The 24,535-nt window shown below is 40.5% G+C and overlaps 1 protein-coding gene across 10 annotated transcripts in view; it reads left to right on the top strand.

Annotated features, from left to right (window-relative positions):
* LOC101853898 (hexokinase-2) overlaps positions 1-22,734 on the top strand; it is a 68,838-nt gene extending 46,104 nt beyond the window's left edge. For 6 of the 10 annotated variants that reach the window (XM_005089909.3, XM_005089904.3, XM_005089905.3 and 3 more), the window contains 10 exons: positions 9,514-9,676; positions 10,544-10,683; positions 11,314-11,529; positions 12,534-12,636; positions 13,857-13,936; positions 14,726-14,838; positions 15,340-15,495; positions 15,809-15,948; positions 16,281-16,417; positions 17,296-22,734. In XM_005089909.3, the coding sequence (XP_005089966.1) occupies positions 9,514-9,676; positions 10,544-10,683; positions 11,314-11,529; positions 12,534-12,636; positions 13,857-13,936; positions 14,726-14,838; positions 15,340-15,495; positions 15,809-15,948; positions 16,281-16,417; positions 17,296-17,418 (1,371 nt within the window). In that variant the 3' untranslated portion in view covers positions 17,419-22,734. Of the gene's footprint in view, positions 1-592; positions 800-2,537; positions 3,032-9,513; positions 9,677-10,543; positions 10,684-11,313; positions 11,530-12,533; positions 12,637-13,856; positions 13,937-14,725; positions 14,839-15,339; positions 15,496-15,808; positions 15,949-16,280; positions 16,418-17,295 lie in introns of those variants that run through there. The other 4 variants (XM_005089910.3, XM_005089911.3, XM_005089912.3 and 1 more) reach the window with 4 other exon arrangements.
* Positions 22,735-24,535: the final 1,801 nt, after the last annotated feature.

A 24,535-nucleotide genomic window follows, 5' to 3' on the forward strand; every position in this document is an offset into this window, starting at 1 on the left:
CTCTCTCTCTCTCTCTCTGCCTCTCTCTCGCACGCACACTCATACACTCACTCGTTCTCTCTCACACTCACGCGCACACATCACTTAAATGCGCATACACATGTGCGTACACGTACACAGACGCGCGCCCCCACATGTTTTTATATTGCGAAGTCACTTATCCATTTCGGCACTATTTCACTTTTTTTCAATGTCATTCTATCACATGACTCTCTTACACACAAATGCACACTGCATACCCGCCCCCCCCCTTTTCCCCAAATCCGTTTTCTATCACCCGCCCGCTATTGACATTACGTTTTTTAAAACCCACAACTCTTCACGGTTACAGCTGAATGACGACCCAGTTGGCTGCGAGGTTTCTTTTGCTCTTTGAGGTTACCCCCACCGCTCCACCCGCCCTTTTTTAGTTGTATTTTATTACCGACCTTCTACGCCCCTACCACTACTAGCGTTTTCCTGTCCAACCCGTACTTTTTTTTAAAGAAGAGAAGCTCGTGTACGCACCTTCTCACGAGAAGACGACCGTTTGGTCCACTCAGCTCTCGACGAGAACAGGAATCCGGTATAACTATAGATAGACAGACCGCGCGTTCAGGATCAGGATAAAAACCGGACCGTTTGCCGGACCTCCTGACAGTCGCCAGCCGAGAGTGTTACATTCCCGAGCCATAAAACAGCTAGATTGGAGGTTCTTTTTACTGACGCGGTGTCGCTGTTGTGAATGAGTGTTGAGAAGTAGATCTAGTACGGTCTGTGTGTCGTGATTCGTGGTTAAGATTTTCTGAGGTCCTCTTGAGTAAGTTGAGCTTGTGCGGGAAACTGCCCGTCTGTAGATCTATCAAGTGTCGCGGAGTGTTTTGTCACACTCTCTCAGACACACACTGACTAAGCCGATTCGCATCTATTGTTTTCCGTTATTCTTCTTGGTGTTTTTGTTTACTTTGGAAACTGCGAATTCGTTTAATATCTATTTTGAAATATAATCTATATGCTGTTTTCTTAAAAGTACTGTAAATTAGAAAGCTTTTAAATGTTACTCATAATTTTAGTTTTGCCCGTACTTTAATTCAAAAAGCCGCTAAGCAGTTGTTCAAAAACTTTGGGTATTATCGGTAATTTTGCGGGATAATTGGTTTATGTTTTCGTTTCGTCGATTGTGAATTTTAATTTGTAAGGAAGTCAGTATAGTCAGTAGAATTTGACACGTCTTGAAGGTTACTTGCTACTTATTTAACTACAAATGTAATTACATTATATGTTTGCTTTTAATGTATAAGAAGGTAGGCCACACTAGCTTTTACCTAGATCTAGTGGTAACTTGTTGAGACTCACACAGTGAAGATTCCGATTTTTCACTAGCGCTTGATCACCGAAATTTAGGGGGATGGATGCTTCGATAAAGTGGGGGGAAGGGGGGGGGGGTTCATAAACAGTCTATTTGTATTTACTCTAACCCCGAAGAGTCGGACGTTGTAGGCATTTGTTTACACCGTATTTTTTACTGTTAATTTTTTCTATAATTATTTTTTTCCAAACACTAACAGTGGCTAAAAACAGGTTCCAAGTGCTTCGGCAGCAGTTTTGGTCGCTCTAAAGTTGTCACTTTGGGCCTTATCATAGGCTTATGGGTTTGGAAATTTTTGTTTTTATTTCGCAAGAAAATTGGAATTTAAGAAAACTTTTGTGAAAAAAAATAATGTTCTTATCTGTCTTTTTAAAAACTCAATAATAATGGAATATCAGCATTTAATGGAGGATTGGAATGTATGTAAGTTGCCGTGGAACATATTGTCAACTTGTATTCCAAGACTTTTGCCGTCCTTTTGTTTTTTCGCTTTTTAAAATCTGCATTTGCTGCAAGTCAGCACAGCCATTGCTTTCTTAACAACCTGTGGTTGTACAGTGTATTTAACCAGAGGTCAACTCACTGGCCCATATAATTACAGGTATACGGTTGTATTACGACGCTGACTTACTCCTCGCAGTGTTACTGCTGCCTTACGATGGACTATACCGCCAAGTCAAATAAGAAATCGATAATAATATCGTTAGGCTGCGAGTAGAGAGAAGAGGTTTTGTTATAAAAGGGTTTAAAGTTTTTGTTTTGTTTTTGTTCTTATTTATGTATATGACGTTTCCATTTTTTATAGGTTTGGAAGGGGGAGGGGGTAATATATTTCCATCAGCTACGTAGAGAATCGACACTGCTGTCAATATATTATCTTACCGGCCCGCACGGCTGTGCATGCGCTGTGTTGCCTCGGTGTACGCCATGCACGAGCAGTGAAGCAAGTCAAAAAGTTGTTTCGCTATAGGCAGGCTGGTGACACACATGGACACATTTGTCTGACTTTGCGGCTTTTGACACACTCCGGGGAGACTCACCGCACTGCCCTCGCAGGCCCCTAGACTCTTTCACATTGTTTGTCGCAGGCTATTACAATGCTACATGTTGTGTACCGGTAATGCTTTGTTTGTTTGTCCGCGGTGTGGGAGTGTGATTTGTGCTAACTGTACGGTTCTTTTCATTTAAGATAACACATATTGTATTTCACCAGCTCACCAGTGTGCGTAAGTTGAAGGCAGAATTCTTTGATTCCGTATTAAATTGAGTGGCAAAAAGAAACGGAACAGAACAACAATAATAAAGAAAATCCCCAATAAGTAAGTCAAACAATTTTTTACGATATATAATAAGGAATTGATCGTGACTGTGCCCAAGTTTGAAGGGTTCACCGACTTCCCCTCCTGTGAGAGCCGTGACAGGATTATTGACTCAGCCTGTCCGGGTCCAGTGCGCCGCTGAACGCTCAGAGTCCGAGCTCCGTCTTCTGGGAACACATAACTACTGTTGAAGATCGCGCTACTTGTGACACTGGACTGATTCGTCACTGGGAATATCCACCGCTACCAGGAAATAACCACGTGTTACCAGGCGGATTGATTGTTATTGTTGTTGGTGACTGGACTACCTCATACCAAAATGAAAAAAGATCTCAATGGCGTCCCCAGTGCTAAGTTGGAAAAGGTTTGTCTCTACGATTACTCATTCTGTTTATCTCTATACGTAGTTGTGTAGCATGTTATTTAGATCTACCACCATTCAAAATGGAATGTGCGGTCTTTTCGATTTGAGGAAAAATTGTGAGGCTAGTTGAAGCTCATCTCATATCCCCCCCTCTCTCTCTCTCTCTCTCTCTCTCTCTCTCTCTCTCTCTCTCTCTCTCTCTCTCTCTCTCTCTCTCTCTCTCTCTCTCTCTCTCTCTCTCTCTCTCTCTCTCTCTCTCTCTCTCTCTCTCAATTTTGGTTTTATGTCGTGCTTCGCCTTTCCCTACTCAGCAGGAATAATTTGTTTTACTTTGTGATTTGAAATTCATTTTGAAATTGTAAAAGTGTATAGAAATTAATTTCTAATTTGAGCTTTAAAAAAATGTGCATACACACTGAAAAAACCCCTATAATATTGTGGTGTGATTTACTCTTTTCCCTTCTTCGTTTTCGTGTTTGTTGTAGACACGTGTGCTACTTGCAACGTAAGTGTGTTGATCTTGTCGTATAACCTAAAAATAAAACCTCAATTACAATGGGGCCCTAAAGTGTGTTGCGCGGCACAGAACAACGGGAGTGCCACAGACATTCCGCAAGTCTTGTGAAGTATTTCGAATTTCAGCACCGTGGCGTGGCTGGTGGGGTTGTTGCATCATCGTGTAGAGGCCGGCCCCGGCTGGGGTCGGAGCGGGCGGAATCGGCAGTAGTGTAAAAGCTAGGAGAGAGAAAGCCTATAGGGTCACAGGCTGTTGTGTTTGTGGGTGAGACGGGGACAGCGCACACTAGGCCACGCGGCGTGTGTACAGCACGAGGTGCTTCTCTCACGTGCTTGACAGAAGAGCTGACTACGTCACCACTCCCGCTAGGTGTGTAGTGTGTTGGGAGGGAAGGCTTTCCTTTTTTTTTAATTATTAGGGTGTGGTTTTTTTTTTTTTTGCTGGCTGGCGGCTGACACAGCTGTGCTGGAGGGTTGGGCTTGTTGTGGTGTGTGCGTGTGGGTGTGTCTCTAAATGCTAATCGATTTGGGCAAGTTGGGAAGGGAGCAGACTGGCAGGGTTTAAGTTCAAAGCTCAGCGTGTGTGTGTGTGTGTGTGTGTGTGTGAGAGAGAGAGAGAGAGAGAGAGAGAGAGAGAGAGAGAGAGAGAGAGAGAGTGAGGATGAGTGAGTGACTAAGTGAAAGGGGGGGGGGGGAAGAAGGAGAGAGAGATGTACTCAGACTGACACACACATGACACACACATACACACAGCGAGAGAGAGACAGAGAGAGAAAGGAAGAGAGAGAGAGAGAGAGAGAGAGAGAGAAAAAAGAGGGGGGAGGGGCATTGACCGGGTTCTTGTCTTGTACGAAATGTGATACTTTAATGGCTCAAATTCTTTTTTTTTTTTACATAATTTGTACGTGCTGGTATATATTCGCACTTTTTTATTTTCAGACAGTTCAGCTGCCTCTCTGAAATGAAAACGTTTTCTGGCAATATGTAGCCCCTCTTTCTTTTTTGTTTGTTTTGGAAAACGACTTTTTATGTAACACTTGGTAGATGGTTGGCGGGTGCTCTGATGTGGTTTGCTTCTTCTTTCCTATCAAACCCCTACTAAAAAAAAAACTTTAAAAAAATTAATACTGGTCATTCAAAACGTTCTCTTTACATGTGTATTATCTGTTGGTTAACAACGAAATTTCAAGTGCGTAAGGAAAAAAAACCCCTAGGACACAAGGAGTACTCTCGTAAAACAGAATATGACAGGGAAAGGAATACAGTGCATTACTATGGGACTCTGCAGCCTCAAGCTACAATAATACACTCTGTAACAATGAGTTTAATTCAACTTAGATGTTATTTTTCTTTCTCATAAAATAAAAAGTATATTCATTGAGCTTGGTTCTGCATAGATTATGTTTTTCTTTCTCATGAAATACGAAATGATGAGGACAGGGTGACATTGGACAATGTTGGGTTTGTTGTTTTTTCCCCTCTGTGAACCGGAACTATGATTCATTCAACTGATTTAGTATCGTCTTCCCTTCTCTTTTCAAATCGGCCCACTCGAACGGCGGAGACTGAAAAGTATAGCATACCCGAAATAACATAAATTTCTTATGTTGGCAGTTTGTGCGTTCCTGTAACGAGAAGCTTTTTTGTTGTTGCGTTTTTATTTATTTATTTTTAAAACCCGGCGACGTGACGCAAGTAGCCGTGAGGGTTACAGCGTTCATGCCGGTCGAATTTCAAGACTTGTAAATCTCGCCAGGTGTGCTCAGGGATTAAAAGGTTTATCATTACTCTAGCCGCTTCCTGCTTTCTCCTTTCTCTGACCCCCCTCCCCCCTTCCACCCTTTTTCTCTCGATAGAATTGATCGTAGTCTTTATGTCGCTTCTCGGTGCACTTGCTGACCTGACCCTTTATATTGACAAATCTGGAGTTGTTTCACCTATTCTCAATCATCGACTGATTGATTGCAGCTCCCATACCACAGCTCAATGCAGTGTTCATAGATTTACTGTTATTCTACAGCCCGTTTAAAGGCATGCGATCTAGTATATAACGTTAGTTGACGCACGATGTGCGCGCGCGTGTTTGTATGCTTGTGTTGTCTTCGGTCTGTACGTATGTACTTGTGCCGACAATTGTTTTTCTACTTGTTCGTTTCTAAGCATGTAGATCTATCTAAATTTATGTCTGTTTGTACGCCAGTCTCGATGTGATATCTGTACATTTAACGTTGTTGTCTTGCGTTTCTCAGCAGTCACTTGGTCATATTGTTGCGTTGTTGTTTTTGTTTTAAAAATAATTTTTATCATTAATTCATTTAGTGTGGGGGAAAGGCGGGGGTGGGGGGGGGGGGGGGCAGGGTCATAATTTTATTCATTTTTGGGTAGGTTTTCGTCTGGACTTAGCGTATGTTACCCGACTACCCTCAGCTCTGGACAACGACTCGGCGTATTCCACCGCGATCGGACTGTCACGAGAACGCCAACTTTAATATTAGTAAAAAAAAAAACCCAGCCACATAGATCTACTTTGAATTATGGATAAGTTCAAACTGCCAAAACCCATTACTTACTGAAGATGGGTGCAGCTATCGCTCTGTCACAATGTTTTGTTTCCTCATTTCCTCAAGACGGTGGGTTCAGGGTCTTCAAGGTGCGACAAGGCTGCGCTTTATGTGCAATTCTTCTCTTGCTTTTTCGTAAGAGGACTTTAAATTTATGAGTACAATGTACACTGTATTAACAAGTGCTTTTGTCGGAATCCTTAACCGGAAAAAAAATGAAGATTTCCGATAAAGGAGCGGGAAAGTAGTTCACACCAGGACACACCATGGTCAAATTATTTTAAACTCCAGGTGACTTACAGTCTCCCCGGATGTGAATCACACTATGACATCCGTTTATTTATCTCCCCAAATCGGCAAAATCTTGAATTCCACGTACCCCTCCTTATAACAGTAAGAATAAAGGAAGAAGACTTCACTTTTTTTGGGGGGGGGGGGGGGATTTCTACTCATGTCCCTCTGTCCTTGTGCGACCTTGAAATCTATGGGGGCCGGGTCGACCTCAGAGCAATGGTCTCCTCTGTCCCACTGGGATATTTGCGCATGTCTCGACTTGTTTACTCGGAAAGAACCGTCTGGGACGCACGGTCCAAATAGGATGCTTTCACTGACAGGAAACAGGTGCGGTTTGTTTGTCTATGTCTTTGCTGTCTCTATGTCTTTGCTAGTGGAAATGTACGTATTTTGGTATCTACGTATTTTTTACGATATGTATGCATGGGAACAAATACTATCTTTGAATGGAGCTTTCGAGTTACGTCGTTAGATTTCTAGTGTTTCGCGGTTTTTTTCGTCTTGAAATCAACAATGAATTAGCAATAACTTGCGCGAGAAATAATGAGCGCAGACGTATTTCTTCTGCGTCTTGGCTCGTAATGTTTGCATTTGTCATCCTCTCGTTAGGTCAGTATGTCGGCGGGCGTCTTTGTCGCCTCGTCCGGGCAACTGGTGAAAAGGAGACGTTGTAACGTTGTATCATTTGCATACATTTCCCCCTGACAGGTTCATGCAAACAGGGTGCATGTTGTGAGCATCCCGCTCGAACGCGTGCATGTTAGTGTGCGTGCTGGAGAGAGAGAGAGAGAGAGAGAGAGAGAGAGAGAGAGAGAGATAGAGAGAGAGAGAGATAGAGAGAGAGAGAGAGTGTGTTTGTGTTCTGGGTCTTCTTTGATGCAGCAAGCTTTGCTGTTTGTGGTCGGTTAGCGTCTCTTGGAGTTGCTTTACGCTCTGCCCTTTCCCCTCTGTAATCCATGTAGATCCGACTTCTTTCCTTTCGCTTTGTTGTTTCTTTCTGTTTGTCTTACTCTTTTCCGAAAACCACATGCACCAAATGACCGCTATCGCGTCAATGCATTAAAAAAAACTTTATTCAAACTCAAACCGTTCAAAGGTGCAGTTTCCCCATACGAGATGGCGCTTACAATTACATTTTTAACAGGGGTGCTTTTTTAACGCCTCCATCGACACAGTTAAGATCATCCAGGAAGCGGGCTTTGGCCCTGGTGGTTGGAGGGTGCTCTGATGTGGTTTGCTCCTTCTTTTGTATCAAACCTCTGCCGTCCTCACCTCTCCCCTTCTTTTATTGTATGTTACTCTCCAGTAACACCTGTAACTTCGCACTTACATGGCCTATTTACGTTGCAAGGGCTGCGAAATTCTTACTAAAAATTTTGACCCGGCCTGTCAGGGGCAACCGGAACTGAAAGGAAACACCATCCCAGTAGCAAGACCGAGATACCCAATGTATTCCCAATCGGCAATCGAACTCAGGTCTCCTACGTGTGATGGCGAAGTGTCTAACCACTTCACCACAAACGCCGGTTGAGATGGCGCTTCTGTTTCAGTTGGTGCAGGGGCTGCTGTGTGTGACGTCACGGGTCCCGGGCTCCGTGTCCTATACACTGACACATGAACCTTGTAACCTTCCCCAACCGGACTTACAGGCCAGGCCGCCCGCACGTCCGTGGTACAGGCAGTGGGAACTGCAACCGGACATCCCGATATAATATATCGCCACCCCTTTATCTCACTTTTTCTTCTTTCACTCCGCTCCCCCCCCCCCCCCCCCACTTTTTTTTATTTTTCCCCCATCTCTTTTCTGTGTTGCAATGGGTGTGCTTTGCTGTGGTTTGCTCTTTATTTCCTATCAAACATCTATTTGCCCATATCTTACCTCCTTCTATCTTTTCTTTGTATATTACTCTCTAGTAACACCTCTAATTTTCGGCTCTTGTGTAGCCTATTCATGTTACAAATGGCGCCAAACTCTTACTAAATTAAGTCAGCTCTTGTTGCTGATATTGATTGAAGTGTCCTTCATCTCCAGCGTCCCTATCTTTCCTTGTAGTTGGTTTGGAACAAAGTTTGATCAGCCTCACGAAAGTTGGAGATTAAAATTCGAATCGGAGTTGGGTCTTGAAGATTTTTTTTTTTTAGGTAAAAGTAAAAGTGAACTTTCCGCGCCATTCTAGAGCAACGATGCACATCCAAGGCCTCCACTTTCCGTGGACCCACCTTTGGGTCGCTGTGACATCCTTTTGCGAAAAAGAAGCCTTCAGCTTGTTTAAATAACCACTGGTCAAAATTTACTTTTACCCTCCTATATTTTCTCTTATTGTGGTGTCCTGATGAGGGAACAGTAGTTCTCCATATATGGTGTCCTGATGAGGGAACAGTAGTTCTCCATATATGGTGTCCTGAAGGATGTTTCTCTTCGACAATGAAGTTTCCCCCTTGCCCTTCTAGATTCCGTGTGCATGTATCCTGTCGTATCCGTGTTTTGACTCGCTTGCTCGTGACTCTGTGCCATATGTGACTGAATGTTGAGCGTTTCTATATTATGTTCTTCTCACAATTCATTCATGTTCCCCCTTATGGAGACGATTATTTTCAGCTCAAAAGTTTGTAGTTACGATTTCGCCCCCACTCGACCCCCTTGCGTATTATTATTTTCAGCTGACCACCTGACATCCTGAGTTGGTTGGTGGGTTCAGTGGTGTGGTTTACCTCTTCTTTCCTATCAAACATTTATCATCCTTATCTCTCCTCGTGGGTGGTTGGCAGGACGTGTTCTGGTGTGGTTTACTTCTTCTTTCCTATCGAACATCTATCGTCCTTATCTCCCCTTCTTCTATTTTATGTTTGTTACTCTCTTGTAACACCTCTAATCTCCTGGCACTCATATGACCTTATGCGATTGCGAGCGCCGTAAACACCTCTACTAAAACAAAAAAATCTCTAGAAGTAACTCTTCTAATCCTCAGCACTTATATGACCTTCTTGTGTCGCAAGTGCTGTAAAACTGTTACTAAAACTTAACTCTGCATCAACTATTGGATCTCCGAATGAACTGTTTCTCTTCAGCGCATTAAAGGTTTTGTGTTTCCTCTTCCACTCTGCTTGCAGGTGGAGAATATCCTGAAGCCACTGGACTTGGGTGACGATGACTACCGTAAGGTCATGGACCTTATGCATGCGGAGCTGGTCAAGGGTCTCACTCCAGCCACACACGAGGCCGCGGACATCAAGTGTTACCCCACCTACGTGCGCTCTGTGCCTGATGGCTCAGGTCAGACATGGCTGCTTTCTGTCTGTCTGTCTGTCTGTCTGTCTGTCTGTCTGTCCACCCGCCCGTCCTTCCGTCCGTCCATCTACTCTGTCTGTCTGTCTGTCTGCTCTCTCTCTCTCTCTCTCTCTCTCTCTCTCTCTCTCTCTCTCTCTCTCTCTCTCTCTCTCTCTCTCTCTCTCTTTCTCACTCTCTCTCTCTCTCCCCCCTCTCTCTATCTCCTCCTTTCTCACTGTATGGAAGTTCCATTTAATTATTTCTCAGTATTAATTAGTTTTGTAATGCTGGTGTCCTTTTTGTTTTACACAGAAGCACATTTTATTATTGTGTCACTTTCTATGTTGCCACTTTGTTCTGGTGTTTTATATGACTGGAAAAAATTGGCGAAAATTTGAATTGAACACATATATTATTGGGACTAGTTGGGTACTCGTTCCATGAATGGACTCAAAAGAATCAATTATCAAGTCATTGTGGAATCACTGCGCACTGCTTGTGAACGGAAGCCTCGCTTGTTTACAATGGCGTCTTAGAAGACGGACGTTCCCAAGGTTAGATCTTAACGAAACTAATGAAAAAATGAAAATTAAACTGAAGTGACTTCAGACGCCTTAATTACACCGCACCCTTTAAATGATTCTGAACCATTTTTATGTTTTTCAAAGTCAAAAGTTCAGTGATCAAAAGTTTTAGGCGACCAAAGTGACAAACTTTCACAAATATAGTATAGACGTACAAACTCATCTTTAATGATTTCTTTCTTATCTCCATTTCATGATTTTGAGCACTGATTCGTGCATTATTATTAAAGGCCTGCACACATCTATGTTTGTCCTATGATTGACTAATTGAAGTCCAATGCTCTAACAGAGAATGGAGACTTCCTGGCTTTGGACCTGGGTGGCACCAACTTCCGTGTGCTGCTCATCAACCTGAATGGCCAGGAGGTGAAGATGGAAAGCAAGATCTTCATCATCCCACAGCACATCATGTTGGGCTCTGGTATTCAGGTGAGAGACTACAGAGTAGTACTTTGGTAACCAAGGCTCTCTAGGCTGGCGGTCTGAGGGTTTGAAATCAGGGCCAAGGTCAAGAGTCATATCAGTTGAAAGTACATTGTCACTGTTATTGTAGTCAGGTATGCCATGTCAGAGGAACGTTTCGTTTCTGTGATCTCAATGTTGTTCTGGCTGAAGTAGGGAGACTAATTTCAAGCTGATAAAAGTTGAATACAAATACAGCAGTGCCTAAAATGACTTTTCTGTAAAGCACCCTCAAGGCCTGTAACCATTGTATGCTGTGTCATGAAACTAGGCCTTATCTTGATTTCTGTAACATGATATGACTTAATAATGCAAAGTCATCTCCTGGATTTTTCAATTTTGGGCTTTATTCCATTGTCTTTTATCAAAGTTAGTTGTAATTAGTTTGGCAAAGTACTTTAGTTTGAAGGTAGTTGATCTTTTTTTTTTCCCAAGAGGAGTTTCCTTTTAAGTTGGTGTGTGACTGAAAAGAATTTTTTTAAATTTTTTTTTTTAAGAAAAACAAAACAAATTAGGTGAGTGCTATCAAAAATTGTTCGAACACTGAGTTCATCCTCAAGGCTCACAGGTTCCATTTGGTATTGTTTTCTCTCTCAGTTGTTTGACCACATAGCGGACTGCATCTTCAAGTTCATGACGGACCACAAGCTGACAGATCGCAAGCTGCCGCTGGGCTTCACCTTCTCGTTCCCGTGTCGCCAGGAGGGCTTAGACCGGGCCATCCTCACCACCTGGACAAAGGGCTTCAAATGTGCTGGCGTGGAGGGCAATGACATTGTACAGCTCTTGCATGAGGCCATTGTGAGAAGGGGGGTGAGTGTCGTAACTGCCTACAGGGACAGCTGCTTGGTAAAGCAGTTAGTGGGGGCTCTTGTGGTTGAGAGGTTACAGTGTTTGCCTCTCATTCAATAGGTCCAGGGTTTGAATCCAGAAAGTGACGGGAAAATTTTCTTCTCCAAAAGTGTTCTCCTTTCACCTCCTTTCCTGCTCTCTAACCATGTTCTGTTGTCTTTTGTCTCCACTTTCTGCCCCAAACCCCCTCACCCTTTTTGCACTCTCATCTGGGCTCTTTACTCTTTCTGTAGCCTTTCTACTGTTACTCCCTGAGTGGTTAGTGACAGCTTACTTACCTGCTGTGCTCTTGTACTGGTCCAATGAAGTTACCAATATACTGTTCTATGCTCAAAGGGCATTCTATTTTAGATTAAAAATTGATCAAAACGATGATTTTATCAAGAAATGGTACATACAAATAAATTGTTAAGCGGGGCTTTTGTGGTTTTTCTTTATTCCAGACGGTCATTGGTTTAAGCTGTAAAACAAGAATTCCTTCAGTTATGTTCTTTACACCTAAAAAGTCCTCCACCTAAAAAGTTTATTAACTCATTCAGGACGTAATTTTTTTTGGCAGCTGAAACCATTTGGATGTAATTAATTTGCAAACCCGTGAATAAATTTGAAAGTATGGAAATAAAACAGCTTAATATATGGTGTAGTAAACATTGTAGTGGCTATGATATATCATCTGAATCTGAAATGTAACTGAACGTTGATGTTCATTGATAAAAATGAAACAAACTTTTGACCCGGTTCAAATTGCCAGTATATTGGTGATACATCCAATGTGTTCCCAGGAAGTTACCGATATATCAGCGATACATCCAAGAAGAGTTAACAGTGTGGAAGCAATCACTTCCTAACATGCTGTAAAATGAAATGTACTTTATTTACTTGAGAGTAAGGGAATTATGGAATAAAAACCCTCAAAGAAATCTAAAATCGGTTTATGCTGAGTGTTTTTTGCATTCTATTCCCAGGATATGAAGAATGTGAAATGTCTGGCTGTGATCAACGATACAGTTGGTGCCCTCATGTCCTGTGCTCACAGTGACCGCAAGTGTGCTATTGGACTCATTCTGGGTAAGTAGTAGGTTGAAAAAAAAACCAAAAACATTTTTAACACAGTAATACTGGTTTGATAAAAATAAAGCTAGAGGTGACAGTGTCCTCCATTATCATAAAACTTTGAGAGGCTTTTAAGGTAATGTTTTGGACGAAAATATTAAGTTATATCTTGTATGCTTTCACCATTTTCATTCTAAGATTTTTTTGCCTGCAATTTGCTTACTCATGGTACTTAATCATTTGAGGATGCTATTGTATATCATGGTTTGACAGATGGTGGCCAATGAGTAGGGCATAGAGTACAGGGATCATTGGCATAACCATTGTGAGTGGGTGGAATAGATACAGGGTAACAGCTGGCTGTGGCCTTGTAAGTTGTTTCTTGCATTCTGTGCTATGCTCAAAGGGTATTCTATTTTAGATTAAAAACTGATCAAAACGATGATTTTATCAAGAAATTGTACATACAAAAAATTGATAAACACAGTTTTTGTGTTTGTTCTTTATTCCAGAGGTGCATTGGTTTAAGCTGTAAAACAAGAATTCCTTCAGTTATATTTAGTTATAATGTGATACAAAGTGAATTTATATGGTACTCAGAGACACAAAAATAAGAAAGGCCAAAAGAAGTTTTGTGTAATTGCTCACTATTCCTATTCAAAGTTGATAGCAAGTATTGAAAGGTTCTATTGTTTTCTGTGCTTGGGGGAAATCTTGGTGTATGCGAAAGCTTAGAAAGGAAACACGTTGATCGTGTTACATCGGCTTGTAGGGTTCCTGATTTGATATGCAGTGTAAGATGTCATCATTTTCCCCGAACCTTCTGACAAAGATTTTAAAAAGCAAGAGTTATTGTTTTAGCAAAAAAAAAGAGGCAAAAAAAATTTCCTGTTGAACTGATTGAGAACCTGTCTACTTTCTTCCTTTTTTTATATATAAAAGGAGTGCAGTTGTCTTAATTCTGGACAAGCAGCAAAGAAGAATAATTGAATCAGCTTTTGTCATGGTGTTATTGTTTGGCTGTCTGTGATGTTTCACTATGCTCAGTGACCAAGGAGTTAGTGATATTATTAATTAATAAACAGAATGTATACTATTCTAATGTAGGTCTGCTCTGCTGTTGATTTGTTCTGCAGTAGTCAGTGTGTGTGTATAGAAGTCAGTTACAGAAAACTCAATAAAGGAAACTGTTTGCTTGCTTGGTATGTCACTACATCTACGGCTCTTTTTCTCAGGTACTGGAACAAATGCCTGTTACATTGAGAATCTCGATGACGTGAAAACATGGGATGGTGATACTGATGAGCCACATGAGGTAGGTGACCTCTGCATGTCTTCATAAAGTGTTTGTTCTTTTTTCACTTACTATGAAAACCATACCAAATTTTTGCTAAAAAGGTATTTTAGTGGTAACTTGAATGGTGGTAGCCATATATTGTAAGTAAGTAATAAGTAAGTTTATTCAGTGTTTAAGACAATTGGCCCACATCACATCATATAAAACCCTCATTTGTTAAATTAAGTTTCCATAATGAAAAAGTATAGGTTGTGCACATATCTCTTATTGTGGGTCAAACATTGCATATTTCTGTCACTGGGCGAGTCAGGCTCGGAGAAACTAACAATTTTCTTTGACAGGCAAAATTTGGACAATAAAAAAGTTAAGTGAAATTCATCTTCAATTTCATGAAGAGTTACACCTCTCTCATAAGGGTGAATTGGTTATTTTCCACCTATGAAGATTGCTATTTAATGGAAGGCAGTGAGTATTTAACAAGGCTTTGACTCTTCTCTTCCAATATCATGTGAGGTTGATTATATACTCAGCTGTTTATTGAAATGGATTTGTAAGAGAGAATAAATTATACTCGCGACATATATTTTGCTTGTCTAATGAAGCAAAATTGGGAGACATCTTTCAAAGAAATGTGTGTAGGCTTTGAGTCCTTTAGAGTTTTATTGAGTTGAGGGCTTGTATTTCACCCGCTTTTGTTCATTATATATGAGATTAACTTGTTTTATTCTTTCTACCGTGAGACAAGACCCTACATGCTAGGTGCATGATTCTGATCGTCAGTAACACTAATGGCTTGTCTATGTCCAGGTGCTCATCAACTCTGAGTGGGGTGCGTTTGGTAATGGCGGTGCCCTGGACTTTGTGCTCACAGACTTTGACCGGTCCATTGACAAGCACTCCATCAATCCTGGGAAACAGATGTGAGTTTTACTTCAGTCACATGTTCCCCATATGCTGGCCTCTTATTTTTCCTCTGCTTTTTCTCCTCCTTGTGTTTTCAGTATACAAACTTTGACATGATTATGTTCCAATCCTCTGACAGTTCTTGTATGCGTATTCCTTTTGCATGGTGAAAGCACCAGCTGTTTCCAACTGCTGTGTGATATGTTAGTCTTCTTTCTCCTTAATGGGGCAATGGAGTGTGCCCTGAAGTTAGACTTTTAATCTGTTTCCATTCCTCCTAGAAGGAAGTGTTTGTGAAATTTAGTGATTTTACTAAAATTGTTGTGCTGGTGAATGGTAGGGAATGAGGTATCCCTATTTTTAAACCGTTGTTTTAGACTCGCAATTATTTTTATTTGATGTGTTTTTTTGTATAAGGGCAACTTAAATTCTTCAGTCAGTGAAAGCATTGCAGCATTTTCGTGGCAGTACTACGTATTTCTAGTAATGTTTGTTGTGTCTTGTCTGCATGTCCTCAGTTATGAGAAAATGATCTCCGGCATGTTCCTGGGAGAAATTGCCCGTTTGGCCATTGAGAGACTGCGAAAGAACAACTTGCTGTTTGAAGGGGAGGGATCCTACCACTTGTCCACCAGAGGGAGGTTCTACACCAAATATGTCTCTGAGATTGAAGGGTAAGTTGTGTCATTTCTGTCAAACTCTGTGTGGTGAGAGCTTCATGTTTTGATTCGTTTTCCTCTTCTCAACAAAGAAAATAACAGAGAGATCTGACAAAATGTAATATGTTACATATAATTCTAAAATGTTTTTATTGAGAAATGAGTATATCTCAACAATTTTACTCTCTTTTCATGGCTTTCAGTGTGTGATTGATCGAGATAGACTGAAAATGATGGTGCGTCATCCTGACAGTAAATCTTTTCCTTAACATAACTCAGAAACAAGATAGCCTGTAACCAAAGTTGACTGTGTTGTTGCTGTTCCCAGTGATGATGTGGACAACTTCACGGTGACCAAGCAGATCTTTGAGGAGCTGGAGCTGGTGACCCACAACGAGCAGGACTACAGGCTGGTGAGACACGTGTGCAGCCTGGTCTCCCGACGCGCCGCCTACCTGGCTTCTGCAGGTGAGTCAACATGGGGGTTTGTCTCATGGGGGTGGATTGACCATGATTTAGAATTATTCCTGTGTGGTGGCGTGTTGTGAGTAACTCGTAGAACTGTATGTTGGTTAATGGTGTCCAAATTTTGCCTGACAAAATGGTGAGTGTTTTATTTTCATAGTGATAATAGAGCTGGCAGGCTCACGTAATTTCTAATTGTTATTTCCAATATACTGAATTGTGACTTTGAATATTCTGGTGGTTTAATGAAAGGTGAGCAGAGAAGCCTTTTGTCTCTTCTGGTGCATAAATGAATGACAACCTTTTTATACAATTTTACATAATCTTATTTCCAGGTATCGCATGCTTGTTGAACAAAATGCAGCGAAAGGAGGTGACCATTGGTGTTGATGGGTCATTGTATCGTTTCCATCCATTTTTCCACGATCTGATGATGGAGAAGACGAGGGCCCTCACTGATGCACAAATATCTGTGAGTGCTCCTGTTCACTTTTCCATTATTTAATTATGTTTATGTAGACTTCTGTTTTAAATAACTCATAAACTGTTGGAAGATGTGGCGTTGGTAGTCTAGTGGTTATGTCACCAGACTCCTAACTGTGAGGTTGTGGATTTGAGGGTTCGAGCCTCAGGCCCGACGTTGTGTTCTTGGAAAAGGCACTTAACATGAATTTTCCTCACTTCAGCTAGGGTGGAATGGGTACCGGGCCATAGACAGCAAAAGATCTGGTCAGTATGTTAGTGTTTTAGGGCCTATAAAATGGCAGCTTGCAGTGTATGCTTCCTAGGAAGTTGAGGTTGTTTCAGAATGCTTTCGGATCTGCTGGGATACTAGTATAGATTGTAAAGCGCATAGAGCTTGCTGTTGAGAGGGAATTTGCGCTATACAATTGATGTCTATTATTATTATTATTATTATTATTATTATTATTATTATAATTATTAACCCTATCTGTACGCCCTGGGGTCATTTTGTACCCTTGGCGTTGTATTGTTCACATTTTAGAATACTTCTAGTGCGAAGGTCTCTTTGAAACTTCCAGTTTTTCCCAAAAAGTCACTTTGATAGACTGCTGTGCAAAGCGTACGGATCGGATTAACAAGTAAATTTCCTCTTTGGAAAGTGGTGGCACAGAGTTCCCCGCGCCATATGGATATGATAGTAAAACACGACATACATATAGGGTTAAATAATGAGACTTTCCTATCTGGACCTAAGTTTTTCTTAAATGAACCTTTTAAGTTCACTATGAGAAACCAAGATGAATGAAATGATATTGCGAGTCACAATTGTTAGATTTTACGTTAAAAAATGCTTTTCCTTTTTCTTTTTTTCTTCATTTTATCCAGTTCAAAATGATGTTGTCTCACGATGGCAGTGGAAAAGGAGCTGCTCTGGTGGCTGCCGTGGCAAACCGCCTGCTGGAGGAAAAGAAAGAAGCCAAAGGTCAAGGACCTTCGTCAGGGCATTGATAAGGACATTAGCATAGAACCTCATCTCCGTATTGCTCCATTACATGTGATAGCATACTCACAGTTGGGCTCCCGCTCTATGAGGTGGTGGCCCCCACCACTGTTTTATCTTTGCAATTTTATACATTTCCTCCTCCCCCTTCCCCCAGTCATGCCTGAGAGAATTTGTGCTAGAGTGATCAAGTCTGCCTGAGAGTGCTCACCTTCTTCCCGATGGCCTGTGCTATATTTATCGAGGGAGAGAGATGTGTGCGCAAGAGGGAAGAGGTTCTGCACTTGTATCCCATGCCACTCGAAGAGGACAAAACACATGTGGGATGTATTGCACAAGTACGCTGGCCGGCCCTCCTGTTCCAAGGTTTTTGTGGACAGCAGCTGGTCCATTGCTGGTGGTTGAGATAATGAATTCTATTCACTCTGGACTATGCGTGCTATTCTGGGCCAGTCTCTTGGCAAAAGGGAAGGAATCTTTCTGAGGTTCTCCTCCTCATGTTTTCAAAAATAGAGTTGACATTGTTGCATTGAAAAGTTTCTGTGTTAGCGTTTGATCTTTTGAATAATTTCAGTAGGACTGACTATTAAATGACAGAGTTTTAAACAATACAGGGGCATTTGCTAAACTGTTAATGTTTTAATATTTGGCGAATGACAGGTTTTGTTCACATGGAATATGCTTTCCTCTCTTGAAGTATTATTTGAAAAAAGAGCTAGTTCTTGCTCTGGTTCAGTCAAAAGACACAAAAACCATTTCTGATCTGTTCTGTGGTTTTCACCACATTTCATCCGTTATCTGGTTTCATATTGGAGGGAATATCTCTGGTTTGATCAATTCTTATATTTATTTTCTCTGTTGGTTTTTCTTTTGCATTGTCATTTCAATACGAGGGATCATACATTCAACACTAATATTCATCCTTCATCTGCAATATATTTGGTATCCTTTCAGATTGGTGTATGTATATGTGTGTGTATATATATATATATATACACACACACACACACACACACATATAAATATATGCTTTTTTCTGAGGAGATCTGTTTGGATTAGAAGCATTTGATAAGTTATATAATGGCTTTTATGCTGTGCTGGCTTACGTGCACTGTTTACCATCCACCATGTTGTTTCCATATATATATTGATCAACTGTGCAATGCTCATGCAGCTATGCTTAGTCCATGAAATTGTTACTGTCTCTTCAACTGAGTGAAGTGATGCAATGTTGTATTAATTTATTGCATCTGTCAAACCAGTACAGCATAAAGGTGTTTGATATTTTGTTATATGGGAACCTGGCATTGCAAGTAGTGTGCAACCGTGATGGGTCTAGGAGTGCCTTGCAATATTTATTTTTATGTTTTGGAAATGTCTGCAAGGTTTTTGGGCAAGGGGTGGCATCAGAGTGTTGGACTTATGTTTTATTAGATTTTACATGTTGTACAAATTTTAATTTTACAAAGTTATGAGAGAGGCCTCTTGGCAAACTGTTACTTCTACCAGATAAAAAATGTGGGTGGAGAAAAGGGGTGAATGTTTTTCAAAACAGTTAGGCGTTCCAATCTAACAATACACATTTGGAAACTCAAGATCTGGAGCTAAGTGCAACCATGATCTAGAGATGGCTGTCACCAACAACAAATACTGAGTCACAATCTGAAGCCTGAAGGCATCCTTTCAGTCAGTTGCAGTAGGGTTTTTTCTGACCACTATGTGGGTTTTCGTGAGGGTTCTATTTTAATAAAGATATTATTAAGTCTATGAAAATCAATTTAAGGCAAATTGTGTATGAAACATGGAGAAAAATAGTTTCATATCCTTGAGGATTTAGGACTTGCAACTGATAGTTTGATATTCCACTGCCACTCCGAGACCCTTTTCAGTTCAAATTTTTATGAAAAGATAAACCTTGTCCCACATAGCTGAATACCATCCACAGCTCGCCAGTTATCAAAATCTCACCAAAAGTGCAAAAGATTTTTGGGGGGGTTTTTTGCGGTGGAGAAACATTGTACTGTTGAGATTACTCACCTTCTCTTTTTATGAGTGCTAATTTTGTTATTATTTATTATTACTCTTGCTTAAGATGAACAAAACATCTGTGATGCTGATGACCTCAGTTGCAGTTTTTAAAATAATCATTGGATAAGTATCAGGCCTGTGAATGTGAATGCAAGCCTTTCTACAGACACGAAGATGCACAGCGTTGGAAGACGTCTATGCCATCGCACTATTTGTGCCATTTATATACATGTATTTTACCAGTGTCCCCTCCTAGATCTCAGATCTTTTTCTGATGTGTACAAATACTTCAGATTTGGATGTTTTGGCTGTTTGAACTGTGTACAGAGAGGTGGCGAACTGTTATACTTTGAGAAATTTTAAAAACTTGAAGCCCATTTTTATAAACTGGGTCTTGAGTGTGGCAGTATCATGTTTTTCATGTATATTTCAGTATATAATAAGTGAAGCTGTTCGTATTTACAGTAACTTTGATAAAGGCTCATCAGTATGTATGAAGAGGCTGTAAGGACCGGGCATTGTTTCTGCTCTTGAACACAGATTCAATCAAATACTAATGAAGGAAGAAAGGGGAAAATGTGATTTGTGTGATTTGAGGACAGGTTGGGCCTGGGCATTTTTCTGTTCATATCTGAGATCACGCCAGGTCTGGATAATGTAATTTTAATTTGTGCATATTGTGGCTGTATGTTATGTGCATGACTTGTGTGGGCCTGGTGGTTGGATGCAACATCTGAGATATGGATGTCGTTTGGGCATCTTACTCTCTCATTATTTCTAGTACAACTGTTTTCTCAACACAACATAGATAGTCTCTAGCCACCAAGTGTCAAACATACTTTATCATTTTCTCAGGTTTGTCAGTGGGTGTGTTTGTGTGTAAGAGAGAGGGGAATGTGTGTGTTTGTACGCGGGCATGTGAGTGTTTGTACGTTTGCTGAAGTCATTTAGATCTATCTGTCAGAGACCATTATGAATACAATGATGTCAAATGCAGTTATACATATCAGAATATAGGAAATTCATAAATTTTCAATAGTTATATGATTTTATCTGTCTGGTTTGTTTGCAAGTTTCTAGACTTTTCGTTAATACCAAATCATATATAACTGTTTACAAATACACAATGTCACTGATGCAGTGTCTGCCTGGTGACACACTGAAAATTCCCCAATGTTATGATTTTCACGCAGTGATATTGTTGAAGTGCTCACTAGTATGGGAGAGTTTGGCCACACTGGAGTGTGTGGAGTCGACACTTGTGCAGTGTCTGTTCTCCCAGCTTGCTCTTGGTCTACAGAAAAGAACAGCCTAATGAAGGACTGTCTTTGCGGGAATATAATAATTGTGTGGTTGATCTGAGATTTTAAAGATATTTTGCACTGTTTGTTCTTGTAAAGACTGCTGGTGATTGTTCAGGACTTGCAACGTAAACAGACGTTTTGTGTTTAATGCATCCAATCTTTGTACTTAGGATTGGGTCACAGGCATCTCTTTATTCTACGTGATCTGGCTTCAAACTTATCTTAGTGATTTTTTCCCCTCTATAGATGATGGTAATTTCAAAGATTTTATTATCATTGTTACGACGTTCCCTTCTTCTACATTTGCGCAATACTTATGAATCTCTCCTTTCTGTCTCATTTTTTCCCCCTTTCTCCCTGACTCACTTTGTTCCATTATGATCAACATGTATGTTAGCTGAAGACAGATAATATGCAGTTTAGTTTCCAGTGATAGACAGGCACTGTCTCAGCTTGGAGTCAGTCTTTAAGCTCTTTGAATATTTTTGAACATCAGTTCCAAATAGTAGGACTTTCAATGTGCAGGCTTCAGTCACAGCTTAATAATGTTTTTCAGAAGTGTGACAATCTTATGTTTCTCCCTATATGTCTGTCTTATACTCTTTAAAAAAAATCAGATTCTTTTGTTAATCTAATTGGTTCTGTAGTGACCGTCACCTGTTCTCTTCACATATATACTTTTCTGTTTAGTTAGCTACAAGCAAATATCACTTCCTCCCAAACCCCACCCTGTCTGCAAAAGGACTCCAACTCCTCCATGTCTTATCCAAGGAGTAGCTAATCAAGGAGTACTTTATTTCATGTTATGCTTCCAGTGTCTATGTATATCTGTTTGGCCTAGAGCTTTCCTCGTATTTATGCTGCAGCTAGCCGTACAAGAATCTGTGTTCTTTATTTCTGATCTAGACTGGTGAATATCGATGATGTCTTTTTTTCACCACAATAAATTTTACTCCTCTTGATCTATTGAATCTTAAAAGAGATAGGAATAGTAGTAGGGAATATTTCTTTGAATCCTTGCCTTCGGCAATTTGTATTAAAGTTAAAGGGTGTATATTTGAAAATGAAAATATGTTCAAAATAATTTTCCTGGAGCTGATTTCTCTTTCCTCAGTTTTTTTTTTCTTGTGTAGTGCTACCATTGTCCAGTGGCACTTCCATTGCCAGATACTGGCAGTTTGGTATTTACCGGGATGTTTGTTTCCTGCAATGCACTGACACAGAATTTTAAAATCTGTTTTATTTATTGCATAAAAATCATTCCCATTCTGATGTGTTCTGTTGGGAATATAATATGAGAGGTAAATGTCTGCCGAAGCAAGATGATTTGAATAAGAGGACAAGAGCCCTATACTGGAGAAGCTGGAACTTCCTTTGTAATGATGCATATCTTTGTGAAAAACAAGTATGTGTTATTACCCCCCAAAAATGTTTTGAATGCAGAATAAAAAAATGTCTTGTGTGTTCGTAGGATTTAATAGATTTTTATCAACCTATTTTAGTGATAACATCTGCAGATCTCCTCGTGACAAGACATCAGTAAAAACACAGCATTTAATACCATCATCACTACCTTTATTGTTCTATGTTGTTTAAGTGGAGTAGGAAATATTGCTTGTGTCAGCAACTCCGGTGTGTTCTAGGTTCTTAGTTAGCCAAATAGTGAACTTGAATCTTCACAGTATAAAAAGGACTTCATAATTGTATATGCTCAACGCTTTCATGTCTGATAAACTTTTGGAAAATGTATTGGGCATACCAGGAAAAAAAGACGTGTTTCAAGTTTTGCAATATTTTCCGCACCACAGATATCCTCAAAGCCACATGGCATCACCAGTGGCCAGGGTAGAACAGATACTTACAGCAAAATGAATCCTCAAAATGAAAAGTATTTTCACCCAAAATGTCACTTTATAATATATTTTCTCTTGTTGAGAACAATGCGTTTTGTTTTTAGTTTTAAGAGATTAATAAAGATGCATGTACATAGTTGTTACGACTTTTGGTGTTCAATTTTTCTTCCCGATAGTCTAGCACGCACATAGTGAAATTGGGAGGGGGGGGGGGAAGATCTTTTAGTTTTTAACGAATTTCGCTATACATACGTGTTTTAAATACAAAGAAAATTCGGGACATGAAAATCTGCCTGCTATGTGCATGCTAAGCAAGACTAGTATTTTAGGCAAGTTTTATTCTCTTTCAATCAGATTATGATGTCATGACCTGTGATGTTCACGTAGATTGTGTCGAAGGCTTTGTCCTTGTGGATAAGAATGGTTAGCTCAGAGGTCTCATGTGTATGTGATATTAGTTTCTGTTGTTTGATGAAAAAGAGCTTGCGTGCGAAGACTAAATTCTGAAATTTAAAAAGTTCCTGCGTAAACACGCAGGAAGAGATTAGTCAGTATAATATCAGTATAGAGAGTACTTTTTTAATTCGCCCCTTATAAGTTTCATCAGTTGCTTCCTGTGACATTAAAAAAAACTGCAGTTATCTTGGGGGAATGATGAATGATTTATTGAGACAGATTTTCTTTCCACCATTCGCCGATATTTCAATTTGTGTCTTTGATCACTTCTTAGAGGGAGGCCACATTACAAGCGGGAGAGTAGGGCTGAGCGGGATCGAGAGGATATATAACAGATATTTAAATGGCCACACTATGAGCGATTCCCCGGTGAGTCTTGCTAGCTTTGAGCGAGACTATACTTCACTATGTTTCTTCTCATTTCCCGCTCAGCCTGGCTCATGAGACAGCGACAACACTGTGCCCCCACATTTCAGTGTTTGCAGATTTCATTTCCTGGCTGTCTGGATATGCCCACGTGTCTTGAAAATTATTCATTCCGTCTCTTGAATCGTGTTACTGACCCATGGGCCAGTCAACACAACAGTTTTCACCTCGGCTGTTTCCCGCTTGAGAAAAGCAACTCATAGTATGGCCACCCCCAAGTTTATCGCTCATTGCTTGCTTCCCGTGAGGTTCAGCTCTCGCTTGTAATGTGGCCTAACACTTGCCCCAGTCACATTTGAAGTTCTCATCAGAGCCAGGTCCAAATTTCTTTATTCCTCAAGGAAAAAGGATTGATGTCTTGTTGTTGAGCTGAAAGACATGTGTCATGCCTTCTAAATGATCTGCTGCAGCTGGATGCTTGGTACAGTATTAAAACTGAACAACAAATCCAGACATGTTTAAAACTGTCTTTTACCATGCCTTTACTGTTTTCACACATTTATACAGTGCTCAATGAGTAAGATCACAGTGAAAAGAGACATGGAAAACAGTATTGTAACACTGGGTGGAGGGGGGGGGGGGAGAAGAGAGACTGCAATGTGAGCTTAACTTTACTGTACAGTGGAACTCGGATTCAACGAGGTCGCCCAGCTTGACCTAAAATCTCGTTGAATCCGAGTGTTCGTTATAGCAAATACGAGGTTTTGTGTAGATAATTACAGGCACTGAGCAAATAATGTACAAGAGAAGTCACAAGTAGTGCCTGAAATGCCTGTGTATTATGAGCTGTGTAAAAAAAAAGGCAGATTCGTTCAAATGCACACCCCTGTGTCATCTCGATTGTTTACCAAAAAGTTGTGTCTGTGTAGAGCCTAGCATACGGCAACTTTTGATTTCATAGACCAGCGCACAATTCATTACATAGATCTACGTCAAGACTAGCTAATCATTGTAATAATGATCAGTTGGCGGGGGAAAAAAAGACTGTGACACGTTTGTATCTGCGACGTTCAACGCCCGGACCGCTAGTTGAATCAGAGTTCCACTCTACCAACAAA

Source organism: Aplysia californica, unplaced genomic scaffold, assembly GCF_000002075.1.
Source record: "Aplysia californica isolate F4 #8 unplaced genomic scaffold, AplCal3.0 scaffold00010, whole genome shotgun sequence".
Classification (NCBI taxonomy): Eukaryota; Metazoa; Mollusca; class Gastropoda; order Aplysiida; family Aplysiidae; genus Aplysia; species Aplysia californica.